This window comes from Xenopus laevis, chromosome 2L (genome assembly GCF_017654675.1).
Source record: "Xenopus laevis strain J_2021 chromosome 2L, Xenopus_laevis_v10.1, whole genome shotgun sequence".
Lineage (NCBI taxonomy): Eukaryota > Metazoa > Chordata > Amphibia > Anura > Pipidae > Xenopus > Xenopus laevis.
In genome coordinates, this window is record NC_054373.1 from 60341063 (window position 1) to 60369029 (window position 27967).

A 27967-nucleotide genomic window follows, 5' to 3' on the forward strand; every position below is an offset into this window, starting at 1 on the left:
TCGGAACTTTTTTTAAATTTCCCATGCGCCAATGCCCATTGCTCCAGTCCAGATTATGAAAATATGCACGGATAAAGGGGAGGGGACAGGGGCGACAAACGGCAGTGGGCCTAGGGGCGCCCACTCTGTAAATGCGGCCCTGCACATGGTGAAATTGTAAATTTTGCCGCTAATCCATGGCTGGCAAATAAATCCATTCGTCAATAGCCAGGACCTATTTTGAATCTCAGTCCAGACCTGTGGAGCGCATACAAATTGTCATGATTTACATTCAATGGGGCAGATTTACTAAAGTGCGAAGTGGCTAACGACATTTCGCCAGAAATCCCATCTACAGGGACATCGCCAATTTACTAACAGGCGTAAGTGACAATTCATTAGCAAACAGGACCATCGCTAGTGTTCGTTCACACTCTTTCGCCAGCTGATTTTATGCTCTGGCGAACAGTCTTTACTCTGAAAATTCAGTAGTGTGAATTTTATTGAACATTATCTCTGCCACCAGGGTTGACTTCGCCACCTCAGACCAGGTGAACTGCTAAAACAAAGTTACATGTTCCTCAATCCTATGTCAGTTACATCATATCCTGTATGCCGGAAATGCATTAAAGTCGTAAAAACGCTGGCGACTTTTTCTGGATTGCCTGCAAAAGTCCTTACCACTTATACTTATTTCCAAATTAGGAAAACCGGGCAGGATTCCCTTGGATTGACATAGTCACACCCCCTGACATCACAGCCCACCACTCACTGCATCACTGCCCCGCCCCTCCACATCACAGCCCCACCCCCCCAGCGCCGGGCCAACCCGGGCAGGCGCCCTAGGCTGCCTGGCCGGACAGAGCACTCCACAGACGCGCATGCGCAGAAATACCAAATGTGCGCATGCACAGAAATACCGGATGCTCGCATGCGAGAAAAAAATGAGTGCGCGCATGCGCAAAAAGCCAACGCAGTGCACACACCGGATTCATCTGCAAGCAGGGATCAGACTAGGGGGTAGGAGAAGCAGAGAAGGCGCGTGCCTGGCGCCCCCCCAACTTTGTGCCCTAGGCACGTGCCTGCTCTGCCTACCCCTAGTTCCGGCCCTGCCGCCCCCTGCCCCGTCTCCACCGGCAGAAAAGGTGGCAACCCTATTTGAAACGCTTGCACTGCCTGAAGTAACGCTATTGAAAAGTCGCCAGCGTTCAGCACCCAGGACGCAACTTCGCATTTTTGTGAATTATCATAGTGGTAAAGAATCGGCGGGAAGTGTGGTGAAGCGTTCCCTGGTGACAATTCGCCCTTTAGTGAATCTGCACCAATGTCTGGAACAGGTATGTATTTGAAAAATGAATATTTGTTACTGTTAGTTTATATAAAGCTTCTTTTTATTGGAAAAAAAAAAAGATTTTGTAAAGCTATAATGCTCCTGTATAAAAAGTCTTCTCTTGCAAGTGCTTCTTCTTATCTTGGAAGACGTTCCTAAACTCAAAGCCAGGCAAGATTGCACAGCACTTGTTTTCAATAAAAATCAAGTGGTGGTTTGGTGTGATCTCTCTGCGCTACTGTATAACTTATAGGCCATTAAAGGGGTAGTTCACCTTCAAGTTAACTTTTAGTATGTTATAGAATGGCCAATGCTAAGCAACATTTCAATTGGTCTCCATTATCTTTATTTTTTTTTTAAAGTTCTTTAATTAATTACGTTTTTATTCTGACTCTTTCCAGCTTTCAAATGGGGTCACTGACCCCATTTAAACAACAAATGCTGTGAAAGGCTACAAATATATTGTTAGTGCTATTTTTTATTACCTATTTCTCTATTCAGGCCCTCTCTTGTTCATATTCCAGTCTCTCATTCAAATCAATGTACGGTTGCTAGGATTATTTGGATCCTAGCAGCTGAAATTGCAAACTGGAGAGCTGCTGTATAAAAAGCTAAAGCCACAAATAATAAAAAATGAAAACCATCGCTTGTGTTGCCGGAAATGCTGTGCTTTATGAATTTAACGCTGGGGTAACCGGGGAAAATCCCTGTGTTTTCTAACTGCGCATTGTGGTTTATTTTCTGTCATCGGTGTTCATTTAGCGCAGTGATCCCCAACCAGTAGCTCGTGAGCAACAAGTTGCTCCCCAACCCCTTGGATGTTGCTCTCAGTTGCCTCAAAGCAGATGCTTATTTTTGAATTCCAGGCTTGGAGGCAAGTTTTGGTTATATAAAAAACAGATGTACTGTCAAATGGAGCCTCCTGTAGGCTAACAGTTCACATAGGGGCTACCAATAGCCAACCACAGCCCTTATTTAGCACCTCCCAGGAACATTTTACATGCTTGTGTTGCTCCCGAGCTGTTTTTACATTTGAATGTTGCTCACGGGTGCAAAAAAGTCGGGGACCCCTGTTTAGCATATAAAGCGCGCACGCATTGTTTCCTTAAATGAAAGTTAAATTACCACAGCACCGAACAATAACAAGTTCTGGTAATTTTACGTCAAACTGATTCTATTTTTATAACAACAATATTGGGCGCCCAGGATAACGACCACGAGCAGCCCAGTTATCAAAAATTACGCTTTCGAAATCTCTTGATATCGATTCCGCACCGCGATCCCCTACAAGAGAGAACCACGATGTGCTATACACAGCACAAGCCCTTTTTAACACTTCCTTATTTTCTCCAACGTCCAGTGGCAGCAGAACCCTGAATGGCCATGTGGCGACAAAAGTTCGGGTTGTGAAAGACGTATTTGCCTACTGGTGTTTCATAGGAAACAAAACAAATACTATATACCTTGCTAGCATAAATACAACAGTAGATAACATTTTCCTTTATTGCTAATAGTTTGCTATATGCAAATATATGTTAAAAGAAAGGGATGATGGGAAGTCGAATTCCCATCCACGGGTAAACATTTAAAATCGCGAGAAGGCAGTTCTCGTTTACGTCAGCGCATTATTAACCCTATTTTTCCGGTTTTCCGAGCATTTTAAAGTTTGTCGAGCTGGCTATGTGCGCATGAGCGGGGTGAATGCGTGACGTAACGTCCGCTAGCCGGGAAAGCGACAACAGAACTAGAAAGCAGGGAGATTGGTAAGTGTACGTTCTGATTATACGGCATATTTGATCTGCTATTGTTTGTGACAATTGTGACGGATAGGATACCCACGTGTCTAACTTCTGTGTCCCTACTCTGTTGGTATAGCACTACCTCTAGTTTAGCCACTGTTGGTGTGCAGTAGGTTGGACGTTACACATACTAATGCTCTTTCTCAACTTTATCATTTCCAGACAGATTTCTGTTATGTTTTAAGCCTATATATGTACGCGCATTTAGTATTTTAACTTATTTAAATACAACTCGATGCAACTTTCCGACATCTAGTTAATACTATACGTAGGTTTAAATTAGTTTTATAGAACTGTCCTATCATTATCTATTCGGCTAGTTATATCCTCGGTTTCACTAGTTTTGACTCCAGATACAATGTATTAGCAGTCAGTTGATTATCAGACCTGGAGGAGGACTGACTTCCTAGATTGTGTAGTTTTGACTCCAGATACAATGTATTAGCAGTCAGTTGATTATCAGACCTGGAGGAGGACTGACTTCCTAGATTGTGTAGTTTTGACTCCAGATACAATGTATTAAAAAACAAAAAAAGGCTTTTGAGTTTGCCATGACTAAGTGCTGGGTAAGCATGAAATGCGTTAGGCTCCATGTGGAGTAATGGAAATGTATTTTAACATGTTACAATAAATATTTATATTTTTATAATAGCATGAATATAGCGGACTCTTTTTTGTATCATAATATGTTACCTCTGTTTGGTCACTAGAGGTCTCTATCATGCTTAATTTTGCACCTTATGTTTAATATATATCCTGTAGTCAATGTATCTTTTATGACAATGTATTAAAAGTCAGTTGATTGACAGACCTGAAGGAGGACTGACTTCCTAAATTGTGTAGTTTTGACTCCAGATACAATGTATTAGTAGCCAGTTGATTAACGGACCTGGAGGAGGACTGACTTCCTAGATTGCGTCGTTTTGACTCCAGATACAATGTATTTGTAGCCAGTTGATTAACTGACCTGGAGGAGGACTGAATTCCTAGATCAGTGATCCTCAACAAGTGGCCCGTGAGCAACATGTTCCTCTCCAACCCCTTGGATGTTGCTCCCAGTGGCCTCAAAGCAGGAGCTTATTTTTGAATTCCAGGCTTGGGGGCAAGTTTTGGTTGTATAAAAACCAGGTGCACTGCCGAACAGAGCCTCAATGTAGGTCAACAATCCACATAGGGGCTGACTTCCTAGATTGTGTAGTTTTGACTTCAGATACAATGTATTAGAAGCCAGTTGATTAACAGACCTGGAGGAGGACTGACTTCCTAGATTGTATTAGGACTCAGAAGCAAAGAACAGAAAGGAAATTTTAAAAAATAAGCTGCCTGTAAGGTGCAAAACAATATTCTTTTCTGGATGTTCTTTCTTACTGCATTGCTTTAATAAGCAATGAGGGGTTGTTATACAACAGGAAAAGGGCAGACATCAATTACAAAAACAATATGTAGGTACTTATTTTCCTCATCTAAATGTGTGTGTGTATATGTATAATATAACATCTTGGTTTGGAATATTGTATTGCCTGTATAAAATGACATCGTCACAAACTATAAAGGTGCTGCAAAGTAACTTTATCATTTGATAGTGTGAGTTATAGCTAGTAAGTCATTGAAATATCAGTGTTACTAACCCAGTCCATCTGATTCTGTGAAATATACTAACAACTTCACACAACATTGTCCAACTGATGCTGTTATTGTCTGCAGAAGGCCGGTGATCATGACGTGTGTGCTCAGCGGTTCCACCGCCGTGTGCGATGTCATTACAGAGCTAGATACTCAACTGGCTGTAAGTAAAAAGTGTGTAAGCATGAGCCACTGTATAGTGATACAGAGTATCTCTATACTACACAGCCTTATTAACCATATTCTGCGCTATGCAATGATGTGTGTGTACAGTGATACTGTGTATCTCAATGCTGATTAAAAAACCTATTCACTGGGACTCACTTCACACTGCAGTTATTGAAGCTAACAGTTGATTAGTTCCTATGTGCTATGGTACTGAGGCAAGTTTGCTCACTGTTAGTAAATGAGCTCCTCTGTCCTCTGTTGTGTTTCTGCCTGACTGTACACGTACTTTGGAGACATTGGGTATTTAGGCAGAGCAGCTATGTAGTGAGCAGTACTAGGCTGTATTTTATAGTTAGCAGAAGAGCAACAAACAACCTAGTAAAAATAATTTGTTTGCTGCAGGTGTAAAGTACATAAGATATTCTGACTCAAATTCATCATTGAGTAATATACATTTGGTAACCTGGAGGGATATGAATGGGGGGGGGGTGCATCTAGATAAAGTGGTTGAAAACCCAACCATAATGCCACAGCACTCACTATGGACGTTGCCAAAAAACATTATTCTAGATGCAAGAAATTTCACCGCCAATGCAAAAGAATTGACTTGTAAGAATTCTAAATCCCAGCACTACATCAGGCATCTTGCTGTTATCTTACATAGAGTTAATAATGTAATTTTGATGATATTACACTGGAATCAAACACGGAAATAAAGGATAGGCTTGTTCATAGCTGAAAAATTGTAAAGCTCCCAACCCTAACAACGACAGGCAGCCAGATTTATACAGATCATTTGGGATTCTTATTGTAGGATTTTTTTGCATCTTAATGCAGCTGCTGCATGTGGAGATTTAGCAAAGTTTAATTGTTTAATATTGCTTTAAAAAAACAACCCTAATGTTGCTGGACTACCGCTCCCAGCATGCCACAAGCTTCATTATGTGTTACAATATTCTGTGTGCTTTGGCACACAAGGCAATTATTGCTATAAATAATTAATATACACAGTTGTACATTTACCAGCATAATTGCTACACTGCAGTTATCCATAGCAACTGATCAGCAATTCGTTTTGTCACACTGAAGTTACAAAATAAATACCAAAGAACTGATTAATTCTGGTGAAATTTAGCATCTTTACCACTATGCTCCATTTTTCAATTGGTAACGATTTAACTGAATTTTAACATTGCCAATTTATGTTATTGTTGAGTTTAAAAAATAACTACATTTAGCAGTTAGCAGTTTGTGTAAAAACCAGAGCAAAACTACATTAGGCATATTTCATATTAGTGCAGCTTAAGTGCTCACACCCATATAGATGATTTTATCCACAATAAATGTAGCTCATTATTTCCATAACATGACTTATAAACTTGCAAGATAGGATGTTTCGTTTAAAGATGCAGGGCCAACATTTTTTGTTTACTTGCTCTTGTTAAAATGAGACTATACCTAAATAGAAACAGGTGGAAAAAGGATGAGGAGAATGGAATGTATTTAATACTTCCACTACATATCTTGAAAATACTTGTTCTGTAAAAAGTGATTATATTAACTTCTTCACACTAAAAATTAGGGATGCACCGAATCCAATATTTTAGGTTCGGCCAAACCCCTGACTCCTTCTCGAAAGATTCGGCAGAATACTGAACCCAATCAGTATCTTAATTTGCATACGCAAATTAGGGATGGGAAGGGGGAAAACATTTTTTACTTCCTTGTTTTGTGACAAAATGTCATGCTGTTTCCCTCCCTGCCCCTAATTTGCATATGCAAATTCGGGTTCAGCTTGGCCGGACAGAAGGATTCGGCCGAATCCTGCTGAAAAAGGCCAAATCCTGGATATGGTGCATCCCTACTAAAAATAAAAATGAGTTGCAGAGTCTTTTGATTTGTTTTCAAAAATGTGCCAATCCCACTACTGCAATTATCAGGGCTTGCTAATCATATTCCAAGCAATGATGATCATTTAAAAGGGGCTGCACATATCAGTGACACAGTGCTGTGCCCTTCCAACATGAGGTGTGAACAAAGTGGGCACTTTCAGGTATGAACAATAGAGGTGTTACAGGTGTAAACAATGCAGGGTCCAGTTAATCTCCGTGCTGATATCTTTTCAATTTTATACAAATTAAGCAGTCACAGCAGGCAGACTGACATGTGGGGGCCACACAAGGTGTGTGGGGGGGGCATCCGGCCCGCCAGTTGGACAGCACTATTACAATTAGGACATTGAGTATGGACGATAGTGTGTGGGTAAGTGGACAGGATCAATTTTGTTTGCAATGTGTGTCCTTTATTGAGTTCTTACTTCTTTTCCTGAAGATATCTTAACAATGAGTGCAATTTCCCCTTTGTATTTGCACCTCTGTATTTACTCCCTTTATCTGTTATACTAGCAACTAATCTCAGAGTCCTTCTAACAAATTATAGGCCTATATATATATTAATACTACAGTGATACTGTTGCTTTAAGATGGCCATACACGTAAAAATGTAACCGATTGCCACCATGAACAACTGTGGGAAAGACTGTTTCTTTGGCAGGCAGGGTAACTTGGAGAAAAGTGCAAAATTTAGCATGTTCGAAAGTGTGATGGTTCTATTGTTATTGTAAAAATTGTATTAAAAAAAAAAAAAAGTAACAATATTAGCCCTCCTTTAAATTAGCCTAGCCAAAAATTTTTAATCTTGCCCAATCTGCAAATTGACTTTGGTACAAATAGTCCCATTATACGCATACATTAAATCATATGAAACCACTACATACTTCTAATCAGCTATTCAGGTTTAGGCCTTTTACAATTGTTATTTTTACATGGTTCTCATACATAATAGGTATATTTTCTTAGCAATGTAGATTGGTGGCTATTACACACGATAACAATTCTGGCATTTAATTGGGCCAGGTAACAATCATAATTTGAGTGCTTAATTGCAAAGTAATTGCAAACATCTAGTCTAAGGTCTTTCAGTAATTTATACGGTACATTTATAATACACAAGATCCATCAATATCCTCTAAATTATATCCTTATAAAAGGTGCTTAGTGACGGTATAAACTAGGGATGCACCGAATCCACTTTTTTGGATTCGGCTGAATACCGAACCGAATCCGAACCCTAATTTGCATATGCAAATTAGGGGTGGAAAGGGGAAAAAAAAATTTACTTCCTTGTTTTGTGGCAAAAAGTCACGTGATGTCTCTCCCCACCCCTAATTTACATATGCAAATTAGGATTCGGTTCGGCCAGGCAGAAGGATTCGGCTGAATCCTGCTTAAAAAGGCCGAATCCTGACCGAATCCCGAACCAAATCCTGGATTCGGTGCATCCCTAGTATAAACCGAGCATAGTGATGTCATTTCTGTCACATGACTCATTGAAACTTGTGTGTTATAATAAATAAAGTACCCCCTTTAGCAAACAAGGATATTAGAACTCACCTCGAAGTTCTTCGTGTTTTTATATGGGCATGATACTCCTTCTATTTTACGATAGGGGAGTACTTTATGCAATATATATATATATATATATATATATATATATATATATATATATATATATACCATTTGCAATTTGTTTTTATTTTTTTTATTTAGGGGTTTTGTTTTTTTATCCTCCTGCTCTCCATTTTATAATCTAATTACCCTAGCAACCATACACTGATTTGAATAAGAGACTGGAATATGAATAGGAGAGAACCTGAATAGAAAGATGAGTAATAAAACGTTGCAATAACAGTAAATCTGTAGCCTTATAGAGCATTTGTTTTTTTCGATGGGGTCAGTGACCCCTATTAGAAAGCTGGAAAGAGTGTGCAGAAAAAGGCAAATAATTTAAAAATCTTGAAAAATAAATAATGAAGACCAATTAAAAAGTTTTTTTAGAATTGGCCATTCTTTAACATACTAAAAGATAAAGATTAACTACCCCTTTAAGTGAACACCCTTGTTTGACTTGGCTAATGCCTTCTCTATTGACACTAGTATCTAAATATCCACCATATATTTCTTCTGGATACCATTCCTTGTTGTTATTCTTAGTATTGGTTATGGCAGCTTCATTGATATATCAGTGTAAATGTGTGAATAAAGAATGTTTCTCATTCCACAGCTTCTAGGCCCTGGGCCTCATACCCCAAAACAACGTGCTGACGTATCCCGATTGGGTGAACTCCGAGCTAAAGCGCTCCAGATTATGAACCAGTTTGGCGCATCTGCATTGATCAACCTGTCCAGTTTCTCTTCCTCTACCACTCCCAGTCCTACCTCTGTCGCCGTCAAACAGGAACCAGCCATGGCAAACAGTACTCCAGTGGGTAAAGTTCCAGTGCCAACAGCTGGAGGAGGGCGTGCAAGTCCAGAAGCAAACCAAGTGAGTTTATTTTAACTAAGGTTGGTAAGGTATTTGCAGCACCTGTAAAATCAGGCTTAATTGTTACAATTTTTTTTGCAAGATGTATAAAGGACAATAGGTAAATGAAAATAATTGTTATTATGGAAGCTTTAGTTGTAGAGCAGTGGTTGAAACCCAAGCCTTTCAACTTTATTACAAAATTGGACAATTGGACAATAACTGATATAGCATAAAGTGCTAGATTAGTATGGCTTAAAGGGTAACTAAAACCTCCTGCCAACTTTCCACTATTTAAATGCCCTCAGAACACTGAAGACAATGAATACTGTCAGTTTCTTAGAAAGATAAGTACAATACAAAAGATACTTAGAAATGGGATATTGTTATCCTATAAATTGAAAGTACACATTTCGCACATATACTATCAATATGCTGCAAGCAAAACAGTTATGCTCCAGGTTGGCTCGTGACCTTGATCCCTGATTGAGGAACAACCATTAACTTAGTGATCAACTCGAAGGTTTAATGCGTGCAGGCATCTCACACATTTGCCAGTCATATGCTACGTTGATGTTGCCAGATCTCTGAAGTGTATATCTATCTATCTATCGAGGAAGAAGAGGAAAGAGAGAGGCCCTGGACAGGCCGAAACATCAGTCCATAGTTCTTAAATACATTTTTATTTGATTTTTCTAAGTCCTGTGAGTGCTGATCCTCTGGTTCGATTTGTATTATTTAATTTGCCCATCGTGCACCCACGCGTATTTATCACCTTTTATCGTGAGTGCTGGCATCCCTTCGAAAGTGTGTGTGTGTGTATATATATATATTTTGTGGGGAATCACTCTTTAGGTAGTAGCAGCAGCAACTAGTAGACAGTACACAGGTTTCCAGCTGATCTTTGTATGTGATTTTTATTCCACACACCAGTTTACACACAAACATAAAAGTTCATAATCTTTTAAGAGGCAGAAAACAAAATAGTTCCAGCTGTGCTGGTAAATAAAAAAAAAATGTCCTTTTCCCAAAGGATCCACAGCCCCACTTGGGCAATATAAGTCCAGCAAACAAAATAAACTAAACTATTAACTCACAGTCCTTTGGAGATTCCCTGTGCTTTTCTCCTGGAAGCTGCTCACTCCCGAGCACTTCAGGGAAGCAGCTGGTAGCCAGTCCTTGCTACCAGAGAATTTGTCTACTTGTCAAAACTTGTGTCCAGCAATACAGTCCTTATGCTCAACAACACAGGTCACCTGCAGTTACACTGAAAACTTGTAACACAGCCCTCCAGTAGCTCTCCTTTCTCTCTCAGACAGGGCAGAGAGCAGCCTTAATTGAGCCCCCACCTTTTTGCTCCATCTATCGTAACGAGTATATGCATCTTGACAATGGTCCAAGACCGAAACGTTGATGCCTTCCTTTGCATGTAATATGCTTAATAAACATTGAAAGATAAAGAACCGGAGTGCGTGTCGCCAAAAGACCTGGGTGCTCAAGTAAGTGATTACAGGTAAATTTATTAGGCACACTCAAGCATATTACGTGCACCATACGGCCAACCTCAATGTGGACTTTAAGAATAAGAGGGGTGTACGTGCCAGTCATTCTGAGCTTGTGCTATTGATATATGATAGAGGTGGACGGGCTATTACAAGAATTAGCCCCGGGTATTGGCAACACAACTGTGTACTGGACCGTTACGTATGTACAATACACAGGTCCAATCACATCATAAACCAGGTGTTCATAATTAGGCCCGCTTACCACTATACGGAATAAAGTCAAGCCTCACCCTCCCTATATATGGGATTGGGTGCACTGTGACCATAAAGCCCTTATGGCCTTTATTTGCTCAGGTGGTGCATTGCGGGATGTCCCGGATGTGCCTAATAAATTTACCTGTAATCAGGATACCCGGTGTAATGACCATTATGCATAATCGTTTCCTTTCTATCCATACAGGTCCAATATGTATGGTTTCATTCACATTTGTTTGGTATACAGTGCTGTCACACATAAGGAATGTTTGACAGTCTGGTGGGGGTGGGAAATTTTTAATAAAGAAACCAGAAACACTACTTTTTCTTTCAATAGTTTTTTATTGATTTTCCAAGAAAAGAAAATGGTTTTACAAGCAAGCAGTGTCGTCAGGTATTTCCAAACAGAGGAAAACAGAGAAGAGAGAAAGATAATGAAATGAACTCATCCTCCCCCCTTCAGACATTCTGTCAGAAGTGGGAGAGAGACGAGCTACAACAATGATAGTAATAACTTTAGATGACATGTTACAGTTGACATAGGTGTAACTTTATATATAAAGCATAGATGCTGGCGACTTCAGCGGGGTCCCTTGACTATTTAGAATATCTCGACGAGATGGATTCATTTGCATTGGCTCTCGGCTCAGGAAAATAACTAATGCTTATCTACACAATAGTATCAAGTGTCCATTACCTCAGATTACACCAGGTTCTGTCCAATGATTGTAAACTCTATACATTCAGAGGGGATTACCAGAGAATAGAAGGGGTTTCTGCCAATGGAAAGGAATATCTATACCACGGTTCCCAGATTTCCTTGAATTTTTGATAGTTGTCCACAAGTATGAAACACTACTTGTTAAAGAACATTCCTTCTATATCTAAAAAAGTTTAATGTACTGGCACTTTCTTGTTTTTTACATAATAGGTCTCCTTCCTAAACTTACATTTTAGAAAACGTTAAAAAAGATAAAGTGGTTGAAAAAAGTCTTTGTTTCTGGTAAACAATCTGAAAACAATTGAACTGAAAGGTGAATATCCCCTTTAAATTGTTCCCTTTTAATTAACCTTCACAGAAATATGAAATTGTGAATCGCAACAATTTGTTTTCTTCCTATAAAGTGCAGGTGCAATGTTCCACTGTAAGTGAAGATTTTAACAAATGCTACACATAGGGGGTATTCCTTGCCACACACTATCGGGCAATTAACAGTCAAACGTCAATTATTATTCTGGAAAGTTCATCATGTAGCTAATATGACAAAAAATACCATTCTAAACCTCCATGGTAAACAAAAATTAAAACCACCTGTATTAGCTAGGTAACTAGATACTGATTCCAGTCATATAATTGCACATCCTTTATTTATGTTTACATTTACAGTATGTCATAATTAGAGATTCACTGAATTCGGCCATTTTCAGAAGGATTCAGATTCAGCCGAAGCCTGGCCGAGCTGCATCCTAATTTGTAAATTAGGAGCGAGAAGGGAAAGTACATGACTTTTTGGCACAAAACAAGGAAGTAATAAAATGTTTTTTCATGTTTTCCTTTCCCGCCCCTAATTTGCATATGCGGATTCGGTTCGGTATTCGTTCAGTTATTCATATTCGGCAATCATTCACAAAGGATTTGGGGATTCGGCCAAATCCAAATTCGTGGATTCAGTGCATTCCTAGTCATAATGCACAAACACTCGGCCTGCCAAATGGTATATACTATGTAAAAACTCCGTGTTCATAAATGCACACCAGGGATTGGGGCTTGATATAATATAGCACCTTTTTTTTTATATATAAAAAAAAGCATGCTTTGCTTCCACTTGTAGGGACTTGCCTATGGCTAGTCTGAATCTATAAATGTTTTAACCAGTAAATAAATATCTATATCTATATATCTATATATCTATATATCTATATATATATATATATATATATATATATATATATATATATATATATATATATATATATATATATATATATATATATATATATATATATATAATCCTTTTTATTGTGCAAATATCAATATCAAAAGGTTTGAGTATGTGTCCGAAACGTTGATTTTGCACTATAGCACAGTTCCATTTCATGGTGGCTCTGAAACTCTCATCTATGATGTTGTCTGGAATGATCATACTATAATAAGTATGAATCGAGTGCATTAAAATAAACGTATGCAGAAATTCTTAGCTGCTATATGAGATGATTAATGCAACCAGCTGATCCTACATAAAATACAGAGTGTCTCAGACTATGTTGCGGTCACCACTTACACTGTAAATTCATCCTAATCATCATCATATTTATCCATTAGGTTCTTTCTAAGAAGAAACTTCATGATCTGGTTAGAGAAGTCGATCCCAATGAACAGCTGGATGAAGATGTGGAGGAGGTAAGATATCCAAAGCTGTATGAAAGAAGTTCGCCTCCTACTAGAATTTTCCTCTAATATCACTGACCTTCCTCTGTCCACACAGATGCTTCTACAGATAGCAGATGATTTCATTGAGAGTGTGGTATCTGCAGCCTGCCAGCTTGCCCGACACCGCAAATCTAACACATTAGAAGTTAAGGATGTACAGCTTCATCTTGGTATGTTAACCATATAAAACGATAAAAAAAAACCCTGTCATTTTCTTCTGAGCCAACAATTAAGTAATTATATTTACTGGGGGGTGCCTAGCAAAATGTCAGCAGCTAGTTCCTTACCCTTTAGGCCAGTGATCCCCAACCAGTAGCTCGTGAGCAACATGTTGCTCCCCAACCCCTTGGATGTTGCTCTCAGTGGCCTCAATGTAGGTGATTATTTTTGAATTCCAGGCTTGGAGGCAAGTTTTGGTTCATAAAAGCCATGTGTACTGCCCAACAGACCCACCTGTAAGCTGACAGTCAACAGGGGCTACTAATAGCCAATCACAACCCTTATTTGGCACTGCCTAGGAACATTTTTCATGCTTGTGTTGCTCCCCAACTCTTTTTACATCTGAATGTTGCTCACAGGTAAAAAAGGTTGGGGGGCCCCTGCTTTAGGCTATGGGCAGTTGGAGCATTGGTTCTACTGCTCTCAGCCTGCTTAGCTGAGAGAAGCGGATCTGCTTTATGCCCCATCTCCACTGATTTAAATTAGATCCGCTTGTGTGTAGACACACACAGTGGAGGTCAGCCCAAATACATGAAAGCAGGCATTTTCAGGCCAATCTCTGCTGCATGTGACTGCATGCAAGGGGAAGCTGTTCAAGTGAATGTAGCTGGGACATGAAGCGAATTTATCTTGCTGTCAAAAAAGCAAACAAAATAGTTTTCTTTTTAATACTATATCAAAGGTTGATAATACATGTAGGGGGTTATTTTTCAACGGTCGAGTTTGCGAGTTTTTTTTTGTTTTTGTTTTTTATACCTCGAATAAACCCCCAACTTGAATGTTTTCTTATGTATGAAAAAACCTGAATGCAAAAAAACTCAAAATGGTGTAATCGGGATGAAAAACTCCAATGCTCAATTTGAAACCTTGAACCGCTCAAATGGATCGAGTTTTCGAGCGAAAAATCCAAACAACCATCTTCAAATGGTTCAAGGGACCTCTGCCATTGACATCTACATGACCTCAACAGGTTTTATCAGGAATATTTTCGATTCAAGATATTTCCAGGATGTTTTTTTTTACCTGAAAATTTAAATTTGTACTGAAAACTACCCTCAAAAACTCAGGAAAAAGACAACTCTAACTTTGATAAACAACCCTCATAATGTTTGTGCTATTGTCTGAGTAAATTTCATAGCCCTCCTCCTGCTGGTATGCAGTTTCTCACAGTTGAAAAAAAAAAAAAAAAAGAGATATCAGACTTTGCTGTGGATCACAAATATTTAAACCTGTTCTCTTAACATGTAAAAATTTATTGGCAAATCCAAAACACGTCTTGTAAATTATGTTAAAAGGGTAAACCATATGAGTTGCTTTAAGGGGAAGATGAAATCACTGATGGAGCATTTGCTGAACATTCTTATGCCTGTACCTATAATTTTTGTTAAGAAATATGGTTGCTTTTTTTGCAATTTCTTGCACTAAACAGGGGAAAAACCAAAAGTGAGAGTTAAGTGGTGCGTATACATCCCCATGTCCTTTCAGTTCATTATGCATTGTCTGTGCGCTAATAATCCCAATGACCTGCCTCACAAGGACTAAACACATAGTAGTTCCCATGTTTGCAAAATGAAGCTCAAGAAATAATAAACATATATTTTTCATTATTGAAACAATTGTCAAAAAGTATGTTCAGCACAACCCCCAGGGGTTATACTGTTCCTCTAATAATAACAATTATAATGGCTTTTTAAATCAAATAAATATGTGCCACCTCCTGGTGGAAACTATGAAATACAGTACTTATAGACATTACATTCCAAATATTTATTTAATTGTTTTCTCATTCCTTATGTTTTTTCACCCTCCTCCCTTATATAAAATATATAAAATATTGAGATTTAAAACCAAAAAGCCCTCCACCTTGATTGTTGTAAAGAATATGACATCAAACATGAAACTAAGCGTATTCATACATACAAGTCAGATGTTAAATTTGTCTTCTTGTTTACATAGAGAGACAGTGGAACATGTGGATTCCAGGGTTTGGTTCAGAAGAAATCCGGCCCTATAAAAAAGCTTGTACTACTGAAGCACACAAACAGGTATTAAAATATTGTCTTTTTTGTTGTTGTTGTATCCTTTGTGACTATTATCCATTCCAAATAATATCTGAAAGGTTTAGTGTATAGTTAGACAATTGCAGTACAGCGTTGGGGTTATTAGGGTCTAAACTGAATCACTAATAGGTGTAGAGGATTATGTATCCATATTGCTTTGGGCCTTTGGTGGGGTAATGGTTTAAAAGAAAATAAAAGAGATAGATAGAATCTTGGATACATTTGGAGTGAAACATGGGCTGATAACGAGTGCGCGAAAATCCATTTCCATCAATTCTGGTAGGTCAGAGGTGGCTATTACTGTCAGTTTTGTTTAGGCACTGGTAATTGAAGGAATGTAAAAGCTCAACTTCAGTTAAATTCAAATTGCTCTGCCCATTTTTATATTTTACCTGTCCACTTACCATCCCCTCTGCTTCTTTGTGTTCTTCCTACAGAGAATGGCTTTAATTAAGAAAACTCAAAAGAAATAAAATCCATTTGTGACTTTGGACTTCTGCAATCCCTTTGCATTCTGATCTTGACACCTTCAAGCTGCCACAGATGAGTGCAGAGGCAACCTCTTCAGAGAAGAGCCTACTTTTAGGGGAGAGAAATTTTGCAACCCTCTCACTGAGAAAGGGTTAAATGATCCCCTGACTACCTTTTGTATATACATAGGATTGTTTGTGTAATTAAACATGGCTGACATAATTACTGTTGTTAGTGAGTCTGTTTGTTCATCCATGGACTCAGTCCAAGTAAAAGTAGTGTTGATGTCATATGGCCTGAGAGAGCTCTCCTGCAGTGAGATTAGGATTGTAATAGAACAGTAAAACTGTCATTTCAAGGCACAATCAACCTCTTGTATTTCTCAACATGTGCACTTTGCTTCTTGCTTTGTCTGCATTTCTTCATTTGTACAATAGGCCCCACCACAGTCATCCGCTGATGCCTGGGTCTGTGAGCGAGCAGCCCTGAGCAGTTCTCTGCACAAAAGCGAAAGTGCAGCAGACACATTACTGCCTGTTCGGGCAGAGGTCTCTAAGTAAGGAGCCCCCAGATTTTCTGCTAGTCTCTGTGCCTCCTCCTGGCTTACTGTTCGCTTCTGCTTTAGGTCATTCTTTGCTCCAAGCAGCATGAAGACCATTGGTTTGGCTTGGGTCCTCTCCGTTACCTCCTTGTGCCATTCAGTAACATTATCAAAAGATTGCCGTGTGCTGAGATCAAAGAGAAGAAGAACCCCAGCAGCATTTCTGTAGTAAGAACGTGTCACAGCTCTGAAGACAAAAAGAAAAAGCATCACCTGGAGAGCTATTTAGCATACAGAAAGAGACCAGGCCACAGAACATACAGTACTGGAAAAATTGTGTTCCAATTTAAAATATTAATATATTGAGGTGCTCTTTCCCAGACAAATGGCACAAGGAACAAAAGCTGAAATGCAGAATGAAATAAACAATAGTTCTTTCAAATGCAAAAGTGCACATCTCCCGTCTGTTTGTTTCTCCAGTTATAATAAGGCATCTTGGAGCGTAAAAAACGGTCAGTTCACAAAACATGTTTTCTAACAGTACACCATAAATAATTGATGTTGTCAATTGTTTTCCCAGAGTACTGCCAGAAAGCAATGTAACAATGGGTTGTTCTGTTACAAACATAAAAGGAAAGCCCAGTAGGGGTTAAGCTGAGTAATGCATAAAATTCATTTTTTGAAACTTAAATGTTAGAAAAAGTGTAATAAAATAAAAGGTCACTTTTTTTGTGGTGCACTATTTGAAAACAACGGAGCTCGTTTAGAACTTTATGCAGGGTTGTTTCTAAGGTGCTAGCAATACATACGTAGCACCTTAGAAACAACCCTGCATAAATATATCCAAAATTGCTGGAATACCTCAAGCTGTTTCTACAGCAGCATTTGTTAACCTTTTGAGTGCAGGTGTCTTTTAATCTTTCCACATGGTATGTTGCCAGTATATACATGGTACGGTAAGGCTGGTGCAATAAATTCAGTATGTAAAATGACATTTTTAGCCATATTCATTTTTTTTATGGTTTAGTTCTCCTTTAAACAGTGTAGCCTTGTGCACTTTCCTATTAGTTTCCTTAATGTTTTCTCAGGAAGAATTTCTCATCTCCTTTATGGTGGTGCTGGCTTTCATATAGTGAAATACGGGTGTGGCTAGTATTGCTCCATTGCAACTATTACTTTGTTGTGGACGGAATTCATTTCAACACCCACACACTGGATCTTTTACTGTGGCTATATATAAAGTGTATATTTATGTGGCTTGTGGCCATGTGCCTGTTGAGAAGGGTTGCAGGACAGGTTATTGGGATCTATTTAGTGCTTATAACTGAGAGCACAAAAGTCTATTCTTTATGTTCTCTGTGCCAGTGGGAAACAGCTCTTGCTATAAGCAAACCTGATGTTCCTTTTTCCAAATCACTTTCCAAAGGCATTTTCAAATATAGTTTTTTCCACTGTAAGTTATATTTAAGGGGGGTTATTTACTAAACTTGATTTTTTTTTTTTTTTGGTCGGTCTTCTTGGAGTAAAAAGTGAAATTTTTTCAAGATTTATTATACCCCGATGCTGAATCCAAAAACCCGGCATCTCAAACCTGTCAAGGTCAATGGTAGATGTCCCTATCCCAATTTGAAGATACAGTGGTCTGCGTTGGATTTAGCCCAATAATCCCAAAAATATAGGAGTTTTTGTGTGATAACTCGAAAAAATAGAGCAATTCAGGAGTAAAAAAAGTCCGAAAAATTTGTATGATTCAAGTTTTCACTCAATTTCATTGATTTTTTTTTTTTTAATGACCCGACTTTTTCGAGTTATTTTATTGATAAATCAAATAAAATTGTGGATGGAGTCTATGGGAGACGGGCTTTCCGTAATTCAGAGCTTTCTGGATAATGGGTTTCCAGATAACGGATCCCATACCTGTTTAATCGGCTGTGGTAATAATGCATGTTTTAAAAAAAAAACAAAAACATAATGTGCAATTTTAATACACAAAATAACACATCTTATTTAAGAGACACAAGATCATAATGAATAATGTGGTACCTGAAGAAACACAGTAGCCAAATGCATTCAGTCGTTTATCAGCTTCAGATACAGACAAGTACTTTAAATAAACTGTATCCTTGCCACTCGGCTTCACTTTCTGGACACCTTCTTTTTCAGGTCTTGGGAGTGAGCTGCTCTTTCAATATACTGTCCCTTAAAGGAGAACTAAACCCTAAAAATGAATATAGTTAAAAATGCCATATTTTATATACTTAAAATTTCAGCTTCTCAATAGCAGCAATGATCCAGGACTTGAAACTTGTCACAGGGGGTCACCATCTTGGAAAATGTCCGACACTCACATGCTTAGTGGGCTCTGAGTAGCTGTTAAAGGAGCAGTAACATCAACATGTTATGTTACTGCTATGTACTATGAAAAAAACACCAACATCTATTAAACTTTAAAATCACAATGTCTTTATTTAGAAATAACTTACTGAAAGTCTGCTTGTGCTCCTCTTCAGAAAAAGCGACAGGGCGACGATCCATCGTGCGGCGCTACATTTCTCCTCCCTGGTTATAGCCTATAAGGAAGACAGGGAGGAGAAATCGAGCACCGCACGATGGATCACCCGAACGCCTTTTCTGAAGAGGAGCGCAAGCAGACTTTCAGTAAGTTACAGTATTTCTAATTAAAAACTTTGCGATCTTAAAGTTTAATATGTGTTGGTGTTTTTTCTGTAGTATACTAATGATTTTTAAAAAAAAAAAAAAAAATTTTACTGATCCTTTAAGAAGCATAGTTTAGGGGCCGTCGCAACTTATCAAGCAGAAAATTAGGTTGACCTGTAATATAAGCTGATGCTACAGGGCTAATGCTGGTGCTAATTGCACTAATCAGCCTTATATTGTGACATTTATATTCTATGTATATTGTGTGTTGGTCTCTAAGCCCAGTTAGTGACAGTAGCACAGAGCATGTGCAGTGAATCAGCAGAAATTAAAATGGGGAGCTACTGGGGCATCTTTGAAGGCACAGATCTTCACTGCTAAAGGGCTGTGGTTGCCCAGGGCTGGTGCAGAAGCCCAAAACATAATGTACAACAGTTCTAGCTACTTCTTTAATTAGGCTTTACTTCTCCTTTAAAGGGGTTTAGATTTACTTTTATTATGATGTAGAGAGTGATATTCTCTAAATCTCTCATTGGTTTTTATTTTTTGTGTTTGAGTTATTTAGCTTTTTATTTAGCAGCTCTCCAGTTTTCTATTTCTGTAATCTGATTTCTAGGGTCCAAATAATCCTAGCAACCTTGCATTCATTTAAATAAGAGACTGCAATATGAATAGGAGAGGCCTGAATAGAAAGATGAGTAATAAAAAGTAGCAATAACAATAAATTTGCAGCCTTACAGAACACTTGTTTTTAGATGGGGTCTGTCCCCCATTTGAAAGTTGGAAAGCGTCAGAAGAAGAAGGCAAATCATTTAAAAACTATATATAAAAAATGAAGACCAGTTGAAAAGTTGCTTAAAAATATCCATTATATAACATAATAAAAGTTAATATAAAGGTAAAACACCCTTTAAGCAATCTATTCCAGCCCATGCACAGCCTACTTGTTAAAGGAGAAATAAACTCTGAAAAGGCATATGGCTAGAAATGCTGTATGTTATAGACTTAATACACCAACTTCAAGATTTAGCATCTCTATAACACTAATGATCCATGCCTTCAAATTTGCCACAGGAACTTTCCATCTAGAATTTTAGACTTTGCTAGCAGTGTCAGTGACACTCACATGCTCAGTGCTGTGTCGGACTGGGCCGGCGGGAAACCGGGAAAAAACCCGGTGGGCCCCGGCCCTCATGGGCCCTCCCGCCGGCCCAGCCATGTTTCCCGATCGTGCTCCCCCTTGAAAAAAGTCTCTGCCGCTCCAACGCTCAGCGCAGGCACGCAGTGCAAGGGAGTTTGTGCAGGCGCGCACTGCACAGACGTTCGTGCAGGTGCATGCCGCAACAGCACTCGCGCACAGATGGAGAGAGAGGCCCAAGAGGGAGGTGCGCAGAGGTAAGCCAGGAAGGGGCCCCTGGTGACTGCTTGGAGGGACCTTCATGTGGCAGTCCCGGTGGGCCCCCATTACTCCAGTCCGACACTGGCTCAGTGTGCATGAAGCAGCTGTTGACAAACTACGTTTAGGGGTGATTGCAAATCATCAAGCAGAAAATGAGGTTTGCCTGTCATATAAACTGATGCTACAGGGCTGAGCATTACATTCTGGTGCAGATTGTGGTGGTTTCAGAGCTTCCCTGAGTTAATTACTTATCAGCTTTGCATTGTGATTTTTATATGCTATATATACAGTATATTGTGAGTCAGTCTCTACGAAATAACTGAAAGCAGCACAGAGCATTTGCAGTGAATAAGCAGAAATGAAGATGGGGAGCTTATTTTCAGAGGAACAGATCTTCACTGTTAAAAGGCTGTTGTTGCCTAGTGCTAGAACAGAACCCCAAAACATAATGTGCGGCATTTCTATCATACTTTTTATTAGTCTTTAGTTCTCCTTTAAAGAGAAATGCACTGTTGGCAACTCTGTCTTTCTTTCATACCCCCACTGTATTCACTAGATATCTGGCCAAAAATGCACTTCTATGGGTATCTTTGACATCCAGTGCTATACAGGTATTGGCCTGAAGCCCCAACCCAATTACAAGGTAATATGATTAATACCTGAAGATGTGCACTTGCAGCACAAATATATAAAGGCACATTTGCTTACAGTGTGCCTTGTATATCTTGTGCAATGCACAAAACCATGTTTTCCCCCACAATGCATCAATTTTCCAAACAATTGCAGCATTTCCCAGCATTGTTGCAGGGGAACTCAGAAGGTGCCAGTTGAGGCTAGCATTCCAGAGTGGGGATTGTGTTACAGATTGCACCTGGGATAAACATTTTATATTGTAACTGCTAAAATGGAAGATAGGAAAGTTGAGAGGTCTACTGAAAAGACTTTCACAGAGACTAGGCGCCCATAGATAATAATGTATATGCTTTTAGCATATAAATCAGCTGGACAGCATTCATACCTGGAATTGACTTCACCAGCTGTCGAATCAGAGCACAATGTTCTTTATCCAATGTACTATACATGTGTACATAAATATCCTTCCACAATTTAGTGTTATACTTTACTAGTGTTCATTAACCACCCCCCTTCCAGTCTCAGGCACCCATCTCACCTATATCGCTCTTGCCCTGCAGTGTCCCAGAACTGTAGTCTGACTTTTACACCAGGCTCTGGCTCTTCTTCCCGGCAGCAGAAATCAACTCCTACTGTCTCTGTTGTTGTGTCTGTGAATTGTCCATCTGTGTAACGATGTAGTAGAGAAGTCTTACCCACTCCTGAGTCTCCCAACAGAAGTACTCGGAACTGAAAGTCCCAGGCACATGCCATGTTGAGACAAGAATTGGGATCTGCAGACAATGTAAATCACAGTGACTTGCCAAAGCCTGAATTGTATATTCTGTTTTTACTCTTTAACTGCTTCTACACTATATCCAGTAACAGGCTCAGTTTCATGTTTCTTCTTGTCTTCCACATTCCTCTTTCTTTCTGCCATGTCTGGACAAGAAACCGACACTGCATAAGTATTCTCCTCTCCTCTTCCGAATCATGTTACTTCCGCTTTTACCTTTTATTTCCATGTTATTGTTTATTTAAAGAGGCATGACCAAGAAACAAAGCTATTTGTGCCCCTGTAAATATTGTGTTTCATTACAAAAAAGCATTTTAAAGTGGAGGTTTTCTAGTATCAGTTTTAGAGATTGGGAGTGCTAGATGCCCCAGAGCTGTGTAAGGGCTTATTGTGAATGAGATGACCTAGCTTAGTCCTGACTTGTCCCCCTACCTGTAACAATAGCATGAGTCTAATATGTGATCACCTTAATCATTCAATCCTTGATCTTGCTAAAAACATTTTTGAAAATTGTATTTTTTTGCTCTTATTTAATGGGTTTCCATGGAATGGCACAATAGGAGGCGCAAAAACAGCAGCAGATCTGCAGTCCCTTGCCCTCAGGACAAATGAAGAGAGAGAAATCGGAGCCACAGTGCTGGGCATTTTAGTCCTGCCTTTGACTAATTGTTTGTTCTATGCACCCCCTGCCTTCAAAAAAATGCAAGAAAATTAAGGAGCCAGTTGAAATGGTGCATTTGGAAGCTGGGGGGGGTATGGTAGTACAGGATTCTTTAATTGGATTCTTTTATCAGCAGTTACAATATTTTAATGACGTAGATTTTAAGGTGATCTTAAGTCCCTTTTCCTCAAAGTAGAATGCTAACATTATAGTAATAGGTTGTTAGTGGTTACAGAGCAAGTATTTTATTTTGACTCACAAGCCACTGATTGGGGATCCCTGATCTAGGCTAACCCTTCCCCACCCCAACCCCTATTACTCACACCTCTTCTATTTCCCCATATTATTCCAGGTTCCTCTCTAGCCTGGCACTAAAAATCTCCTCAGACATTCTAGTCATCCAAACACCATATGTGACTGTCCACTTTTATACAAACCATGCAAAAACTTTTTCCTGAATAATTTCAAAGTCCCACTTAAAATGGCGAAAAAGTGTCATATGGGTGGTCCTTGGCTTTTTTGTGCTTTATTTAGTAGTAGGCGAGACATTTTCCTTATGCAAGGGGCTTACTCTGCTGCTAAGTAAAGTACATCTATGATAGTATATGTCAACAGAGTTGTCCCTATGCTTTATATATACATAGGTATCTGTACACAGTGGCTTAACTAAGGCCCCCGCAGGGGGGACCCTTTCCGCCTGCCGCCACTTCCACAATACCACCACCACCACTGGTCCCCCACTGCTGCCACTTCTGGGTTCGTGTGTCAGAGCAAACAGCCTTGTGATATGCTCTTGGTGCATCACCGGTATTTCCAATTGGCTGCTGTTAAGGTTACATAATTACATAGTTAAATCGGGTTGAAAAAAGACAAAGTCCATCAATTTAAACCCCTCCAAATGAAAACCCAGCATCCATACACACACCTCTCTCTACTTTCACACAAATTATATAAACCCATACCTATAGTAACTATAGAGCTTAGTATCACAATAGCCTTTAATATAATGTCTGTCCAAAAAATCATCCAAGCCATTCTTAAAGGCATTAACTGAATCAGCCATCACAACATCACCCGGCAGTGCATTCCACAACCTCACTGTCCTGACTGTGAAGAACCACCTACGTTGCTTCAAATGAAAATTCTTTTCTTCTAGTCTAAAGGGGTGGCCTCTGGTACGGTGATCCACTTTATGGGTAAAATGTCCCCTGCTATTTGTCTATAATGTCCTCTAATGTACTTGTAAAGTGTAATCATGTCCCCTCGCAAGCGTCTAGTTACGCCACTGTCTGTTCAATGTCTCGTTTTAAACAACATTATTAACTTGAAATTCATCCTCGCTTTGCTGCTGAAACATCCTCTGCTTTCCTGGAAAAAGATTTTGGAAAAGTTTTTGCTTTCATTTTTGGATTTGCTTTCATTTAGCCACGAGTATTCATGAGGTGAAGCAGTGATGGCGAGTGGAAAAATTTGTTGGGCGTCAAAAAAAATTGTCTCCTGTAGACCAATGCATTTGGGCAAATTTTCGCTGTTTTGTGAATTCACTCCCAACACTAAGAAATGAGGACTGAACCCCTAGTTGTCAATGGTGTTCATCTGGATTTGGGTTAAGGGCACCACTTTGTGCTGTCCAGTCAAGTTCTTCTACACTTTGCACAAGCATTAAAAAAAAAAGAGCGCAATCAGTCTCCTCCAGTAAATTTTATGGATTCAGGCAGGTAGTGATCACCTGGTGTATAATGAACCCATAATTACCAGTGGAGAGTATAAGAAAACCACAAACTTTCATCTACTATGTAAAAGAGTGAATATCTAAAGTTGGGGACCCCCAGAAAGGTGATGCTGTGGTGTCGTGTTAGGTTTTCCTCTGGGCTGGTGCAGTTTTATTTTAACGGGAAGCTAGCCACAAGAGCTGCAGTGTGTTGCTGCCATTTCCAGCAATGGGATTTGCATTGGGCCAGTGCAGTAAGAGTGCAACAAAGAAACAGGACTGCTAAAGGACAGAAAGACTTCCAAGCAAAGGTAAAGTGAAAAGTTGTTAAAAATAGATTGTTCGGTAACATGCAATGGAAATTAAGGTGAACTCAATCTAATTTGCTTTTTTTCTAATTTATTTTAAGCAGGACCTGCCAATGAGAGCTCTTCCCTGCAGATCATCAGATCATGTTGGGCTTAATGAAGTCGTTTGCACATGGATAGGAAACTGGCTACAGGATCGGGTACAGAGGGTGGTTGTAATGGTACATTCTCTACTTGGAGTAAGGTTCTTAGTTGGGTCCTCAGGACTCAGTATTGGGTCCACTTTTATTTAATTTGTTCATTAATGACTTAGAGAAGGGCATTGTAAGTGATGTATCAGTGTTTACAGATGACACAAAACTATCCAGCCCTATTAATTACATCCAGGATGCAGCACCTTGCTACAGGATCTTGACAAACTGGCAATCTGGTAAGCTAAGTGGCAAATGAGATTCAATGTTGATAAATGTAAAGTCATGCACCTGGGATGTAAAAATATCCAATTTATTTATGCCCTTAATGGGACTGCACTAGGCAAATCCATTATGGCAAAGTACTTTGGAGTCTTTGTAGATAATAAACGTGGCTGTAGCAAGCAATGCCAGTCAGAAGCATCAAGGGCAAATAAGGTCTTGAGCTGTATTAAAAGCGGCATAGATTCACTGCAGGAAGTGGTCATTCTTCTCCTTTTCAGAGCACTGGTAAGGCCCCATATAGAACATGCCGTACAGTTTTGGTCTACAGTGCTCAAACAGGACATTATTGTACAGAGAAGGGCAACTAAGCTTGTAAAAGGTATGGAAAATCTTAGCTATGAGGAAAGACTGGCCAAATTGGGGTTGTTTATACTGGAGAAGAGACTATTAAGTTGTGATATGATAACTATGTATAAATATATATGGGGATCATAAAATAATCTCTCTAATGCTTTATTTACCAGTAGGTCTTTCCAGCTGACAAGAGGGCACCCATTCTGATTAGAAGAAAATAGTTTCTGCCTACATATTCAGAAGGGATTTTTTTACAGTGAGAGCTGTGAAGATGTGGAATTCTCTCCCTGAATCAGTTGTACAGGCTGATACATTAGATAGCTTGAAGAAGGGGTTGGATGGCTTTTTAGCAAGTGAAGGAATAAGTGATGTATTACAGAAAAAACATGGCCATTGAAAATCATTTCCCCCTCTAACTGCCTCCCATAATTTCAGTGTTTGCTGTTATCAGTATGTTGCTGATGCGTCTGTAAATATTCCAACTTGTATGGTACAACTCTGTATATCTCCCTGCTCAATTAAAACAACCATCACTTGCAGTGGGTTAGGGTAAAGCCAGACGAGGAGATTTTTCACAAGCAACTTTGGGCGACTATTGAAAACGCATCGCCGCATGTGCATTAGTGCAGGCGATTTTGCGCTGTAGCCTATGGGGAAAAGACGCTGAGGCTGGCCTTACCCTTAGTGGATTACAGGCAGTAGGCAGCTGCATGCCCTTAATATTCACCATTTTATTAAACAAAAACTTGCTTTAGGAAAACAAAAGTAATAATGATAGGTGAGGTTGGTACTTTTCTAGAAAAATAAAGTGTTTTATCATCTCTTTATTTATAAGCCTCATGCTACTGGCCAGGTGGGAACCATAATAATAATACTATTTATGGCCTGTGCATACAAATAAAGAGCAGGTGTGAATAAGAATGATACATTTCAGTTCCTTAGGACACTACCCTGATGGTAAGTGTCAGCTTGAAGGTGCTTTGTACAAATGATTAAACAAGCAGATATTTTCCTTCTAAGAGTATAGTAGTAGCAGAGTGATAGGGTTATATTTATACTGTATGCATTTATCAACATATTTTACACATTATTATTCAGAGCAACACACACTCTAGTTTTTATATATAACACAAACATCGCTTATTATAAGTTCTTATTTGGCACATGCTCAGACTGCAGAGGATAGCACAGACAGTGTGTAGACTGAACCGCTCTATCTATTAGCTCTTGCTTTCCCATTTACTCTGAGCAAATTCTTCCTGAGAGACTCACCCTAGCAGCCCTTATAATGAACAGCTTCCCTGGATTCTCCTGTTTGTCTTTGGCAATACATTTGGCTTCTATGTTTTCCCTATACCATCACAGACTTCTATGTTAACTCTTTCCTATCTTTCTTACTGGTGGTAATAAGTAAAATAAAAACAAAAACAGGAAAAAGGTAGAAAAAAAAAAGTTAATGTTTTGTGCCCCAAAAAGGTCAAAAGAAAAAAACCAAGTACCCCAGCAGGCCAATCCAACACTTTAAGGGCAGAGTAGAGTTGCCACCTTTTCTAGAAAAAAATACCAGCCTTCCTATATTTTTGTGGTTTTTCCCTATAACATGGCATCAAGCAACATTTTTACCGGCCAGATGGCAACCCTAAAGCAGAGACAGACATGGAAATTCGTCGCCCTGGGACAAATCGCCTCTTCTTCGGGCGACTAATCTCCTCAAACTGCCTCCCCCGACAGCTAGAATCTAAAACACGGCGGGATGGCACTCTGAGCACTTTGTTTTCCGAAGGCGACTTAGGAAAACAAATCACTCCGTGTGCCACCCCGCCGACGATTTAGATTCTAGCCAGCGGGATGGCAGTTCATGGAGATTAGTCGTCCGAAGAAGAGTCGATTTGTTGCGGGGTGACAATCTTCCCGAATCTCCAGGTGTGTCTCTGCCCTAAAGAGTATAATCCTGAGGAGACTATCGAGGGAAGAATAAAAAAAACTATCAAGCACAAATGTAAAAGAAATACAGTAAGCAAATGTTATCAAGATATCAAAAAGATAATTTCAATGGCATGCTTTTTCGTTGTTTTTTTTACTTTTACATTAGCCTGAAAGTTGTGTCCAGTACTTTCCCAACACTCTTTTGAAGCAACATCTCACATGCTTATCATATTTAACACATAGTCCTCACCCATTTGAAGATTTACTACATACAGTAAAAAACAATTCAGGGTACATGTACAAGGTGAAAGAGACTCAAAGTGTGCTAAAAGCATCTGCATATAATTTTTTCTTAGACTGCGCTTTTGAACATTTGACACCAA

The 27967-nt window shown here is 39.2% G+C and overlaps 2 protein-coding genes and 1 non-coding gene across 5 annotated transcripts; 1 reads left to right on the forward strand and 2 right to left on the reverse strand.

Annotated features, from left to right (window-relative positions):
• Positions 1–2503: 2503 nt before the first annotated feature.
• Positions 2504–2640, reverse strand: LOC121400263. Its single transcript, XR_005965669.1, has one exon. It is a non-coding gene; the product is annotated as a U11 spliceosomal RNA (small nuclear RNA).
• Positions 2641–2913: 273 nt separating this feature from the next.
• Positions 2914–16424, forward strand: taf12.L (TATA-box binding protein associated factor 12 L homeolog). Of its 3 annotated transcripts, NM_001087686.1 has the most exons (7): positions 3043–3072; positions 4813–4894; positions 9022–9282; positions 13345–13422; positions 13508–13622; positions 15628–15716; positions 16169–16424. In NM_001087686.1, the coding sequence occupies exons 3-7, from the start codon at positions 9106–9108 to the stop codon at positions 16202–16204; spliced, it is 495 nt and encodes a 164-aa protein (NP_001081155.1). In that variant the 5' UTR covers positions 3043–3072; positions 4813–4894; positions 9022–9105; the 3' UTR covers positions 16205–16424. The 3 variants fall into 3 exon arrangements, with proteins under 3 accessions (XP_018100341.1, NP_001081155.1, XP_018100340.1); XM_018244852.2 differs by lacking the exon at positions 4813–4894 and having other exon boundaries at positions 2914–3072; XM_018244851.2 differs by lacking the exons at positions 3043–3072; positions 4813–4894 and adding an exon at positions 7041–7161.
• Positions 15248–23755, reverse strand: rab39a.L (RAB39A, member RAS oncogene family L homeolog). The gene is made up of 2 exons (XM_018246416.2): positions 21972–23755; positions 15248–16990 (listed from the first exon to the last, which is right to left on the reverse strand). The coding sequence occupies exons 1-2, from the start codon at positions 22184–22186 to the stop codon at positions 16585–16587; spliced, it is 621 nt and encodes a 206-aa protein (XP_018101905.1). The 5' UTR covers positions 22187–23755; the 3' UTR covers positions 15248–16584.
• Positions 23756–27967: the final 4212 nt, after the last annotated feature.

Bases quoted from the DNA above. Each gene is read 5' to 3' on its own strand.
- taf12.L (XM_018244851.2), top strand. The intron at 13,423-13,507 runs GTAAGATATCCA...CTGTCCACACAG, and splicing joins TGGATGAAGATGTGGAGGAG to ATGCTTCTACAGATAGCAGA. The intron at 13,623-15,627 runs GTATGTTAACCA...TTGTTTACATAG, and splicing joins GGATGTACAGCTTCATCTTG to AGAGACAGTGGAACATGTGG.
- rab39a.L (XM_018246416.2), bottom strand. From the start codon at position 22,186: ATGGCATGTGCCTGGGACTTTCAGTTCCGAGTACTTCTGTTGGGAGAC. The intron at 16,991-21,971 runs GTGAGATGGGTG...TTTTGTCTTCAG, and splicing joins GCAGGGCAAGAGCGATATAG to AGCTGTGACACGTTCTTACT.